At 41.7% G+C, this 13,358-nt stretch overlaps 1 protein-coding gene across 8 annotated transcripts in view; it reads left to right on the top strand.

Annotated features, from left to right (window-relative positions):
• LOC308129829 (ras-related protein Rap-1A-like) overlaps positions 1 to 13,358 on the top strand; it is a 62,614-nt gene that overhangs the window by 4,461 nt on the left and 44,795 nt on the right. For 7 of the 8 annotated variants that reach the window (XM_080495925.1, XM_080495924.1, XM_080495926.1 and 4 more), the window contains exons 2-7: positions 3,473 to 3,561; positions 4,481 to 4,549; positions 4,869 to 4,925; positions 6,564 to 6,704; positions 11,208 to 11,351; positions 11,546 to 11,668. In XM_080495925.1, coding sequence (XP_080352051.1) covers positions 3,505 to 3,561; positions 4,481 to 4,549; positions 4,869 to 4,925; positions 6,564 to 6,704; positions 11,208 to 11,351; positions 11,546 to 11,635 — 558 coding nt within the window. In that variant the 5' untranslated portion in view covers positions 3,473 to 3,504 and the 3' untranslated portion in view covers positions 11,636 to 11,668. Of the gene's footprint in view, positions 1 to 3,307; positions 3,331 to 3,472; positions 3,562 to 4,480; positions 4,550 to 4,868; positions 4,926 to 6,563; positions 6,705 to 11,207; positions 11,352 to 11,545; positions 11,669 to 13,358 lie in introns of those variants that run through there. The other variant, XM_080495928.1, reaches the window with a different exon arrangement.

Raw genomic sequence — 13,358 nt, 5'->3', positions numbered from 1 at the left:
CCATTATTGAAAGCAGGAGTAGACAAATGTCTTATCCAAGCTCAGAGTGAGCTCACACTAATGGTGTGGCTCCTGTGGTGTGGAAAATGTGAAAATGAGAAAGTGATCAGTGCGAATGCAAACAGTTGGCTCATCAAACGCCTATATTCTGCGTATGACGGAACTTAAATAACAGAGTTCTCCTTACGACCTATGAACTCACTGTTACCTTTGAAACGTACAAATAAGTCAAAGCAGTGACATGTTCTTATTGCATGCAAGAAAAGCTTTTTCTCTTGGAAAGAGGCGTTAAAGATTTGAGTTCTGCCTCAGAAAGCACAGGGACATGATGTGATCCGCCAGACTAACTCGGTCAACGCTCAGGTGTGTACAGGGAATGGTGACTTGGTGGGAAGACAAGCCAGCTAGATGCTGGAGGTTCTTGGTAATGAGTCGTTTAAAGGCTTTAAAATGCTGCTTGTCAAAGGATGATGAGCAAGGGAGTGACAATAACAGCCTCTCTGAGCAGATCAGAGAGGTATGAGATCTGTGCAAGGAATATTTTGAAGACATTAGACACCGTACGTAAGGAGAAACATTCAAGAAGTACAACTGCTCAGGAAATGTTAACAGCTGTTTAATTCATTGTGGTTTTGTCAATGTTAGAAACCAAAGTTCATGTCTTTTTTAAAAAGAAAGTTTGGTTGCCAAAACTTGGTAGTCTTGGTAAAGAGGGGGTTCACACAGACCAATGAAGGCTATGTGTTCAAATTCAGCAGCTGAATTACCTGAGGCTCCCTTTGTTTAACTTGCTTTTATGTCTTTGCTGCATTCATACTTCAATCGAACGAGATTGCTTGGAAGCGGACAAAACGAGCAGATGGAAACCTCTCAAGGAACCGACCCATGTCTGCTTGGCCTGATCACAGTGTTTCACACTTCCATAAATTAACCACAGCAACTCCTGAGATTATTTGAAATGGAAAAGAAACGTGTCGCAATGTGTTTTCTTTCTGACAGTCATTAAAGGTGTTGTCTTTTTTGTGTGCGTCATCACCACATCTAGTTTCTCTAACTGCCACTCGTGCTTTTCTTTATTTTAATGTTTTATTAGTATTTGTGGTTTAGGCCTTGATCAGACCTACAGTCATCTATTTAAAGCAGTTCTTCTTTCGTTTACCAGCTCTGTGTGAATGTCTGTAAAATGTAGCTAATTTCCCATCAAACACAAGCTATATTAACATAACGTTAAATCCTGGACCTTTATCAAACTGACTGCTTTTTTTTTTATTGTGGCTATAACAAAAATGATTGGTCGTATAGAAATGTATTTAATATAATGGTATTGAAACAAAGTTCCAATGAAAGGAAATTTAGTAGCTCTATTCATTGTCTAAAATACACTCTGAGCTTTTATACAACCTTTTTTGGGGACTTTTTAAGAGACGGTTGCAATTTGACTGCACTTTTTGGAGGTGCAGATATATTCTTTATCACAACCTCTAGGAGACGGAATAATCAAAGTGCCACAATCACAGAGCCGATTCCTCATGATGTCAAACGTCTCTGTGGTCATCGGTCCTCACAATCCTCTCTAGAAATGTGACGTGCTTATAGCTGACAAGTGAGGCCTCGCCTAAATCCATGGGTGACATTGCCAATATGACATTGATCATGCACTTGACTGTGTGCTCGGATGTTTACGTGAGAGTTGAGCAGTGTGTGTTGGCACAGCACTCGTATAGCCCTGTCTTTTTTTTTTAAAATGTGTATCTGACTCCTCCCCGATCGTGCCAGGGGAACTTCTTTGTGTGGTTAAAGGATTATGGAATATGAATTATGCACACTCCCGTCTGGGCTTGGTATTCCACATGGGCACTGCTTGTGACTAAAGTTCGAGGTGCTCAGTCTTTTGCGCGCCTCCCCCTCAGTGACTTTCGATGGCGTGCGCTTTAAAAAGAAACGGTGTGGGAGGAGATCATCTGCTCCTGTGAATGGCTGATGATTGTTTTCTGGTGGTTTCAAAACTGGGTTGTACGGCCAGCTACGAGACGTGAGCATGAAGTAAGCTCCAGATTTGATGGCAATAGGCTGCACTTTTCAACACGTGATCTTAACACATTAGCCTCCAGTTTCAAAAGCAAGGTTTGCTCAAGCACAATATACTTAATCAACTTGTGTTTGAAGAAAGCATTTTTTCAGTTATTTCTCCATTTGGTTACAGCTGTGCCAGTATCATTGACAGAAAACGCCCTCACACCGTCTGCTCATGACACTTGTTTAAAATGAGAGACACTGTTATTTCATTTATTGACAGCTATTAAGTATTTGCAGCTGTACAATAAACCCAAACCAACTATAAGGTTTTCAGCGCACATATATACCAGAGAGCGACACCACCATTGATTAACCTTATACTGGTTGATTGGAAAAAAGAGACAAATACTTTTTGTGAGCCAAGTACTTTTTCCGATCCCAGAAAATAATTTTTGTGTACAATTCTGGTGTTGTGAGCACCCTAATGCAACCTGTCCCCAAAATATTTTGCATGACTATCCATATGCAGCTGTTGATACAAGTGGCAATGGAACATTGGAACCTATTTACTTGGAGAAATATATATATATATATATATATATATATATATATTGACTTCCTGAAAAGAAAGCTAACAGACTTGATTTGAAAAGTATTTAAAACTTTAAATTGTTTCCAGTTCTCCAGCCATTCAAAACCACCCTTTGCAGTATTGCAGTGTTTTGTCATTGTAAGAGGAAGATGGAAGTTTAAATTGAGGTCTCCAGAGAGATTGAGAACTCCCTGCATTCTCCAGCTACAGTTAAACCCCAGCCTCTCTGTGGCTCTGTTGCCCGACTTGTAGTGACCCAGTTGGCGTGCGAGGCTGACTTTACGCCACACTGTGTGCACTGATGATTCCAAGCCTTCACGTCCCTTAAAGGGGCATTCCCATAATTTTGCATTCCCCTTTGTTGCAGCTTCGCCTTCCCTCAGCTGTTTTTTGTCATTAGTCAATGAGGCATTTGCCATATTTCTCTTTTGACCAGCGCCACAAATTGAGAGAGAGACTCACGGGTTTGACAGAAGGGTGTGTTTTGATGAGTCGAAGCCAGATGATTGTGTCATGACGAGGAATATGTGCCAGATCTGTATATCATCTCCCCTTTGGTTCCCCCTACGCTCACACACTCCACAGCTGGTTTGTGTTAGAGAAGGGGTCACATACTCTTCACCTCCTCCACCCTGAAGCAGCTCCTCTTATGGGTGTTCCCTCTATTGTTGTGCTGCTTCTTGTCCATAACCTCCAGGAATGGATGGAAATCTTCCTTTCTGGTATGGAGCAGAAGTCACAGACTTCTTCCTTTGTTTTGCAAGAAAGAACTGTCAATGGGCCCAACGCTTTTGTTTTGGTTCTCTTTTGTAATGCCTTTTCTCACTTCATCTCAATTTGCTTCCTATGGTTTGTCCTTTGCAGACTGTTGGGCTGTCCAGTGAAGCAATCCCGCCATGCGTGAATACAAGCTAGTGGTGTTAGGCTCTGGAGGTGTGGGCAAGTCTGCTCTGGTGAGTATGCCCTCATACCCTCATAGTGTCCCCCTTCCTGCACACCCCAGTCTTCAGGAAGCACCCCATGCAGTGTGTTTCCTAAAGACTTTGTAGATAATTGTCAATGAAACAGCACGACGTTTTGCGAGCATTAAGAGGAAGCTGGTAAAATTAGGTGAGTCAAACCAGTGAGGATTATTTTTGCACAAGGGCAATCGGTCCATTTCCCAAGTTTCAACCTTGGCTATTTTTGTTTTAACTACTTAAAAATAAAATGGTTGTCTTCTCTGACTAATGTTTGTCTGCTGCCTTTATGGCGAGCTTTATTTATTTGCTTTTCACATCTATTAGTGTATAACTGCTGAAAATGGTCAGGTATGCCAATTTTAAGCTAATCCCATATATAACAATATGACTTGAGTACAATACAAACATATAAAGGCAGAATTTAACAGGCTTTCACATTTTTCCCCCTCAAGTTTGACGAGAAACAGAAGCAAACAATGAAAAGTGGTGTATTTCGTTACTTTCACAAGTTTGCAAAGATAGCCACAGATGTCTGCAAAATGTTGGATGCCCTGCTAAGTTAACTTCTACCAGGTGTCGAAGTCGGTTTAATCCGTCAAACTGGCAGGATTAAGATGTTACCTGATGAACTTGTCCACCCCTGAGGTGAACCTGCTGCCCCTGAGCCTGGTGCTTTATATAGCACAGTTACACTTGTCAGTGAAAAAATGTAAAGGGATATAGTCCTGCTTTGTTGCCATCATGTCTGGTGGTGTTGTTGTAGTGGTAGTTGTGTTGATTGCAGATGTACACAGTAAGTCCACTATCTGGTTTCCCTGATGTGTTTTTTTTTTTCCCCTATCTTTTTTCTTTCTGTGCCCGGGTGTTGCCATTGATTTCACATTGGCTTTGTCTTTGTGCTCTCTTACAGACAGTTCAGTTTGTACAGGGAATCTTTGTGGAAAAATACGACCCTACAATAGAAGACTCGTACAGAAAGGTGAGTGTCCCATGAGAAAGGATTGAGGCCGAGTGCTGGGTTGAAGCGAGCTGATTGTTAGCAGCTGCTCTCCAGGTTCAAGTCACGATATTGCGCTTGGGAATTTGCACCATTAGCTCCTCGCACTGTTCCATTTCCCTCAGTCTCTAACTTTTTATATTCAGTCCTTATGTTTTATCTCCCGCTTAATGTCTTTCCCTCCATGTTCGCCGTTTCTGATAGCCTTTACTTCGTCTAATAAATTCTTGGTGGATATGTGTTGCTCAGTGACCTGAACCCGAGTCTTACATTATCTCAATCTGTTTCTTTTTTTCTCCAGCAAGTGGAGGTAGACGGGCAGCAATGTATGCTTGAAATTCTCGACACAGCCGGCACAGTAAGTAAACCCCGCCCTGCAAAATCCTCCACGAACACTCAGCCATGGTGTGTATAAACACTCTTGAATCTTATTGTGGAGTGCTGGTATGGGACTTGATGGAGGAACCTCAGTATCTTCCAGATTATTTTGACGGGAATTTGGGCTGGCTTGGATACATTTCATTTCTCGCCAGATGTAACTGTGTGGGAGACACCGCAAAAGTAAAAAAGACAGGTTTTATTTCACTGCTGAATAAGGGCTTGTGTCCACATTGCTTTTGTTTTCTGGCTGGGGAACCCTGGCAAATTGCTGCACAGTGCTCCTATGAAGTGTTTGGGCCACAAGAGAAAAAAATGCTGCATGTACATTTTGCTCTTGGAGTGAAGTATTGAAGTCTTACTTCATAGCTAACAACTTTGCAAACTTTCTGGTTAAAGCTGGGCAAATGAAATTGAGATTTTCTTCAAATTTGACATTTAATTAGTAGAATAGTGGTTAGCGTTTTTCTGCTAAACGTCAGAAGGATAAAATCCAATCCGCAGAGAATGCAAAGACGTGCTTCGACCCAAAATTCGGGCACAACAAATTTATTCTCCCACCTTGTGAGAGCTGCATCTCCGATGGGAGGGAGCGGGGCCTTAATGTGTTCTGTCTTTGTGCTCAGCTCTGCCTCAGAAAAACACTATGAATGATCAGGGAGACGCGTGGATATTAAACACAGGGCGTGCTTTAATTATATGTAAATTAATATAGGGAGTAATTTCCTGTGCGTTATTGTATCTCACAGACCTCCCGTTGATTTTCATGACACACAGTGTCATAAAGTTGAATCTTACTCAATGAGGTCCTTGACCTTTTAAATAAGTGAATGTTTCAGGTAATGTGGGATGAGCCTAAAGCTGGGTCAAACATGTGGTCTGTGGGCTAACACTGGCGAGATGACTGTGCAAATGCATATTGTTGAAGCATTGTTGATTTGTAGTTGCAACATCATTGAAAGAGATATTTTACTGAAGAGATTACATTTTAATGCATGTATTCTATTTAGTTGCTCTAAAACATTTAGGTTTTGTGGATGTTTTTGGCATTATTGTGCAGTCAATTCACTACTCGCCTCTAGCTTCTTATGTTTACTTTGTGCAGCTGGTGGTTGATAAAAGTGAACGTGTAGCAGTTTGTATTCGTAACTTTGACCCACAATTGCCTTTGTGGTAAGACTTTATCATAAAAATATTGAGATTGTATTGACATTTCTCCATTTGTGAGATGAATAAAGGATTATCTTATTCATGATTCCAGTCTCTACTCGCACCTCTACAATGTGCTCTGCAAAAGCATTCTATTTTTAGGAGTATTTTTAATATAAACAATTGGTAGTTTGTCTTTGCCCTGGGATGGAGTAGAAAAAAAATAACCTCCTTAAAGCTGAAAATGATTTATTTCAACAACAAAAAGAGGACACTAATTATATAGTCAAACCTGAAAATATTTAACTTTTCATATGAAAATTGGATAGAATTCTTGTCAGCTCAGGCATTCAGGACATAAACTGTATCGTTTTGTGAATTCCTGATGATATCACAGGTAATTGTTATACAATTTCAGACCGCGTGTGACAGAACTAACTCTGTCCATTTCCCCCCCCTGTCTTTGCAGGAACAGTTCACAGCAATGAGGGACTTGTACATGAAGAATGGCCAAGGCTTCGCTCTGGTATACTCCATCACAGCACAGTCCACCTTCAATGACCTCCAAGACCTGCGGGAACAGATTCTACGAGTAAAGGACACAGAGGATGTAAGCATATCAAATTGATACCGTAATCTTGCAGCTTACTAACAAATGTATAAAGACCCCTCAACATTTTTATCTGACATTTAGATTTATTTATTTATTTTTTTTGGAATCATGGTGGTTCAGGTTGTTGACAGGAAGTAAAAGCAGAAAATAGTACCGTTGGGTTAAAAGCACCTTGTGTTTGTGGGCTCAACCACCCACAATGTTCAGAGACCCGATCACACTGTTGCTATGGATACCATTGAACACCGCAATCACTCCATCCTATTCCTGTAATTACAAATTTATATCACCTAAACAAAATACAAGTGATGTCACAATGTTGTCTATCGAGTAAAACCAGTGACAGTGTTCATAACTACATGTATTCTGTTTGTTTTATTACATTGTGGTTCCAGTGTTTGACATGTACACGGACCACTGGGGCTCGCTTAGCTCATAGTTGAGTCGAATGTAGGGAAATGTTGTTGTGTGACGGAGGAATTTAGGGCTTGATTTGTAGTTTCATTTTTCTTTTTTTCCAGTGTACAGTGTACAATGCGTCACGTAGCACAGCACATTTCCATGTCTCTGTAACTCTTAAGTTGTGAGACTGTTAGAGTAAGTCCTCCATCCCCTTTCTGGTTGAGCTGATTGTACGTCAGCAGGATCTAAGATGCCCTTTTTTGGTGATCTCTAGAGGGAATGAATGTTACCATAACCCTCTCGCTTGCTCTTTCCTTCCCCTCATGCTTGCTCTCCCTTTTGATCGCTGTCAGCCATCGAAAAGCTCCTTTCTATTTTTTTTTGGTCGTCTTCTTGCGTCCCTTCTTTATCCTTTTTGCTGGTATACTCTTCTTCGTCTTGTTTTGGCTGGCTTTTCAGCTTCACGGCCCCCTCCTCACCACTATGGCCTGACTTGTGGCGTTTACTGAGGTCTGGCGCTCTGTGTGGGTGATTGGACTGTAAGGGATGATGTGCGAGGCAAGCCTCAACTCATCAGAAACCCACCGGATTGTGGGACTGCGCTGCATCATTAGAACCTAGGCGGTTTGAAAGCTGAGGTTAGCCGCAGGCTAGCAGATAGATTGCAGGATCAGCGGCTCCTTGACGCACAAGAAAGTAGTTTATTTTTCGTGTTCTTTTTGTCATTTCTCCAGTTCAAACACTTTTGACTACCTGTCTGTTACAGTAACTCTGCCAGCCATCAGCTCACTGCTGATTATGCTTTTTTTTACCTGATAGCCATGACATCTGTTTCTTTGACTTTTGCACTAATGCTTCACCAAAGGAAATGCTCAAGGTGATTCCTTAAAAAAAAAAAAAAAAAAATGTATACATGAGTGGACAGATTTGTTATTTAGTTGAAAGCTTTCAAGCTGTTGCAGCGCTAAAGTCGGCAGTGTGGCGGCTGCTACAGCTGTTCTCCTTCCCAGCACTGCTTCGCACCATTTGCTGCAAAGCCGGCAAAATGTACACTTGCACTTAATCCTGCCAAGTTCAATTAAGAAAAACCCTTAATGATTGTACATTTAACACAGTGGAGTCACATCCAATCTCCTCAAAAACGGTCATTAGTGTAGTGAAATATAAAGCAACTGCACAGGCAGCAGTGTATTAAAAGTTTGAATTCTTGACTTCCTCCACAGTCCTTATGTAAAAGTGGTCACATGACTTTTCTGAGGTCTTATGCGACTCTGGTGGTATTAATGCCCATGCTTGTGACTCACTGCTTCATTTAGGAGGACTGGCTCAATTAATTTATGCTATTCTATACTCTAACATTCTGTGTTCCCTGCAATAGAATCTCCAGTATGCCATTGTGGGCGGGATAGGACCTGTCTGTAGTATGTTAACGGCAACTGAACAGCTTCTCTGTGGGCTGAGCAGATTCTTTAAGTACGCTAATGCTAACTCCTGCTGCTGACACTGAACATTTTTTCTGTTCCCTGCATACCTCCATCCTTCCACCCGTCTTGCCGTTCTTTCTGATCCTGCCTGGCTCAGGAGTTTTTGTTGGGGGGTGGGGTGGGGGGTGGGGGGGCAGACCGTTGGTTCTCCTAGGACCCCTGGAGAAATATCTCTCAGTAGTCCAGTGTGAGTGCTTGTTTGGATATCAAACATCTAGCAGCAACCTCTGCAGGGTTAATCTAAACATCTCAGCTTCCTGTCGCCTGCTCCACAGAGGGAGGGAGGGAGAGAGGGAGGCGGGGAGAAAGCGAAAGAGCCAGTAAATACACCGTTCTTTACATTATCTCTTGGAGCTTTGCCGTGCTGCTGTAGATTGTCGGTGGGAAACGGTGTGCGGAAATAAGCAGGTTGGTGCATGTCAGAATACCACCACGCGGTTTACAAATATCCAGTTTTTCCACATCCCCAGAACATGTCTCAGGACCCTCTCTGGGCCAGAAGAAGGGAGTGAAAGCAGGATTTCCCATGCATGGATTTATTTGTTGCCAGCATACCACAAATAGATTTCCCTAGCTGATATATTATTGGCGCCTGTTGTGCTGCATAAAAAAAACTTTCCACCAGTTGATTTTGTTTGTTGCTTGCAATGCAAAACGCCAAACAATAATTCAGTTCTTCCCTGAAACGCGTGCCCTTTTCTGGCAGCACTCAGTTTCACAAATGGGGGTTCATAAAACCAAGTTGAAATGGTAATACACACAAACAGCCTGGCACGATCGCATAATTCCTGAGAGCAGCCGGAGCGTGGAATCAAGCTGAAATGTTCGAAAGCATTCAGGAAGGAAGGCGATGTTATCCCGGCTGGGCGGGGCAGCTGCGACTTCCTCCGGGCCAGCGTTCTCCCTAGATAGCCGGTCAGGAAACAGCAGGCAGGATGAGACGCATCCCGACACCGTGACTGCTGTGGCTCAGCCCACTGTGACAGCAAACGCTTAAGTCAGGCCCGCAATGTTCCGTCTTCCTCGCAGTTTTTTGTTCTTTGACCTTGGTAATTTCAAATATCCGATCACAGGCACGAAAAGAGAAGTGTTGAGGGTTTGGGAGATTCCAACATGAGCTGTATTTTCTGCTAATTGTGTTCTTAGTTGGAATAATTCTAAATAAACGAGAACTAATTCACATGCCAGCTTATATTGATTTTTTAAAAATCTCCTTTGTCATTGTTGTGTAACCTCAATGATTCTCTTTGCTCTCCCTCAGGGATGGATTGATTTTCTTGATAATCTCTCCCTCTCCCAGCCAGGGATGTCACTCAATTGAATAGACTTAACTGTTTAATTACAGGGTTCCCACACTGAATTGTTTATATGCCTTTTATCTGTGACATACAGTATATCCTCACTACTTTTCGTCAGGTAATTTAGTGATGCCCACAAATGCATTTTTAGTTGCTTGCAGGTAAAATAAGCTGTAAATATTGTTCATATTTAACCATCTCTCTGAAAATAAACTGCATCAGTGCTTTAAAAATGTGTCAGTTTTTATAAGACGTCTTTGAATTCTTGGTCTGTTATACAACACATGTTTGCACTATTTAATTTTAATGTCGTTTTGTATCCTGCTGTAATCCGGTCACATCTTGAATTTCAGTTCCTGTTTTCCACTTAGAAGTCTTTATTATTATTCATACTGCATAACTTCAATTTCCTCTTGGACCTCAATTCCGTTTGATGCCTGCCTGTTTATTTTCCTTCCGTTTGGTTTCATAGACTTATTTACAAATCATATCTGTGTGTGATTCGGGTTGTTTTTTATTTTACTGAATTCCATATGTAGTTCTTCGCACAACAGATTTGTATTTCATTAGCATAGCAGTTAGTAAACTGTATAATTGTGGTAATGTAATTATATAAAACTGATTTGTCATTGTCTGGGCATGTATAGATTTTTTTGGTTCTGGGCTTATCAATCTGTAAAATGTCTCTCATCTTTTCGAGGTGAAAACATCTCTATTGTGAGTGATTTTATTGCTCCCTGTCTACTCACGCAAGTGTTGGGGAAACTTCAACATAAGTCTCTGCTTGCTCAGCTTGTTGCTTTGTGTGTGTGTGTGTGTGTGTGTGTGTGTGTGTGTGTGTGTGTGTGTGTGTGTGTGTGTGTGTGTGTGTGTGTGTGTGTGTGTGTGTGTGTGTGTGTGTGTGTGTGTGTGTGTGTGTGTGTGTGTGTGTGTGTGTGTGTGTGTGTGTGTGTGTGTGTGTGTGTTACATCGATGAAAATGTAGTGAACGTATAACGAAATTAGATATTTGTCTTCAAAATTTGGGATTTCTAGACAACTAAATCTTTATATTAGTTTCTTTCATCCTCAGTCAAACTTGTGGCCTTCAACACTGTGTAGGTACAGAGGCCTTTCTACCCACGGAACAAATGTATTGCATCATAATACTCAGATTTGTGTTGCTGTGGAGGGTTCTTCTCATTCAGGATAAAACTTTCAATTCTGCATATAGATAATGACTGTGACCGAAGATATTATGCGTTATTTTACTTGTACTGTGTAGAGACTTGGATGTATTGACATTGCAACCTTTCCATTTCTCTCGTGTATCCCCAGGTGCCCATGATCCTGGTAGGGAACAAGTGCGACTTGGAGGATGAGCGTGTGGTGGGAAAAGAGCAGGGCCAGAACTTGGCCAGACAGTGGAACCACTGTGCCTTTTTAGAGTCCTCTGCTAAGTCAAAGATCAACGTCCTTGATGTGAGTACGCACAGACACGAACCAGCAGTGTCCCTAAACCACGACGCTGTAAGCAGACATGAGCTAGAATAATACGTTTGTAGGATGCGTTGAGATAGAAGTTGAGTAGGATTATACCTGTTGCTGATGAGGTTCACCAGCTCTTTAAAGGTACTACGTTAACTGGTTTTCCTCTTTGATCTTCTTACTTCTAGATCTTCTATGACCTGGTCAGACAGATAAATAGAAAAACACCAGTGGAAAAGAAGAAGGCAAAAAAGAAATCCAACTGCGTCCTGCTTTAAAGACCCTGAGCCCCTGCAGCAGCTCTGAGCCAGGTATGTATGCGCCTGTGTTTCTGCCTAGAAGTCCAAAACACATTAGTCATAGATATGCATGCAGCTGGCACACTCATGATTCATGGACATGCTGTCAGGTTAATTACTGCGGACGAAGCAGCTTTGATCTTCTTGTCCAGTCCCCGACGATGCTGTCGACATCGTTTGTAGTTTTTGTGTCCCATCACAGTATATTACACGTCCTGTTGGCCTGCAGCTAAGTCAGGTCACATAAACTGTGCCAGCTGTGGTACTGTCTCATCCAAACAACCTGAGCATCCAGAGACTTGGAACATTTGGTGGTACAGAGAGCGCCCCCTAAAGGCAGTTGAGGGCATAAACCACAGAGCATATAGGTTACAAAAATAGTTTGTTTGTTTTTTCCTAATATGCATCAGTAGCCAAGTAACACACTTTATAAATGTCAAATTGGCATGTTATCTAACCCCCTTTGAGCTCTTTGGACCCAGCATATGTAAACAGTATCCTTTGTGCAGCTGACAAATGTTGACACACTGCCTCTTCTGTACGCATCAGTGTAGTTATCACTCAAAGAGGAACTATTCCATGTGACACCACATCAGGTCTTTGGTGTTATCTGTATGATGTGTCCTATTATAGAGCGTAAACTGTAATAAACTCTCACAATAATTTTTCAATGATGCCAATAAATTACCGACAGAGTAAATATTTCAAGTGCGAAGTGCTTTCAATGGCACTTTTTGAATGAATGACTCACAGTACAAAAGTGGAGCGTGGATTAAAAATGTCAAACCTCAGCACACTGCCGCAGCGGGTTGTGTGTGAGGAAATCCTGATCTGTCAGGATGTCGGTTACCCGGAAAATCAGAATCGTTTCTTCTTTTCTTTTTTACATTTTCACAGCATGTTTTGGCACGCCGGATTCTGGTAAAGAGGAAGTCTGAAAACAGTCATGTTCTGTGAATACTGCGGCTCATTTCTGTCGACCTCTAAACAGACAAGGCTGCGTATACATTTTCAGCCTGGCTGTGATGTAATGATCAGGTGCTCGGTCGCAGGTTGGAAAAGGGAACTAAAGCTGTAAACGCTGACGATGCAGGGAATGGCTTTTTATTGGTAAAATGCATTTCTGAGTCCGTTGGGCTGCTCTGTTTATTTGCAGGAGTAGCTACTGCAAGTCATTATAAAATATAGCAAATGTATGGTGAAAATATTTTTTTTCATTCATCATTCAATCGATCAAGCTGCTAAATCTCATGCTTGTTGGTTAGCATCTGTTTTATTATTGCCCTTAGTCATAGTCAAAAAAAAATAGAGGCTACTTTTCGTCTGGGCAGTGAGGCATAATGTAAACATTTGTTTTATCTGACTGTCCTCGTCTAATTTTAACTCCTGGCAGTGTCAGAGTTCATGTTCACTTTGAACTCCTGATAAGATTTAACCCCTGTCTGGTCATTCCTCATGAGTTTATATGTCCTAGTAAAAACGGTTTCCACCCTGATGTGGAAAGTTTCCTTCACATGATGACTTAAGGTTTCATCAGTTGAGGAAATCTTGCGATTTATGTCCACCCTCACACAGACGTTATTGAGTCCAGCATCGGTTTTTCCAAACGCAAACCTTAGTGTAGCTTGTATAATGTGTCATTTGACCCCCCGCAAAGGAGAACGTTTATACCCGCTTCCATTTGTACTATTGATTCAACTGT

This window comes from Blennius ocellaris, assembly GCF_963422515.1.
Source record: "Blennius ocellaris genome assembly, chromosome: 4".
NCBI lineage: Eukaryota > Metazoa > Chordata > Actinopteri > Blenniiformes > Blenniidae > Blennius > Blennius ocellaris.
The sequence above is the reverse complement of the archived record's forward strand: the minus strand, read 5'-3'. Positions and strand labels throughout refer to the sequence as shown.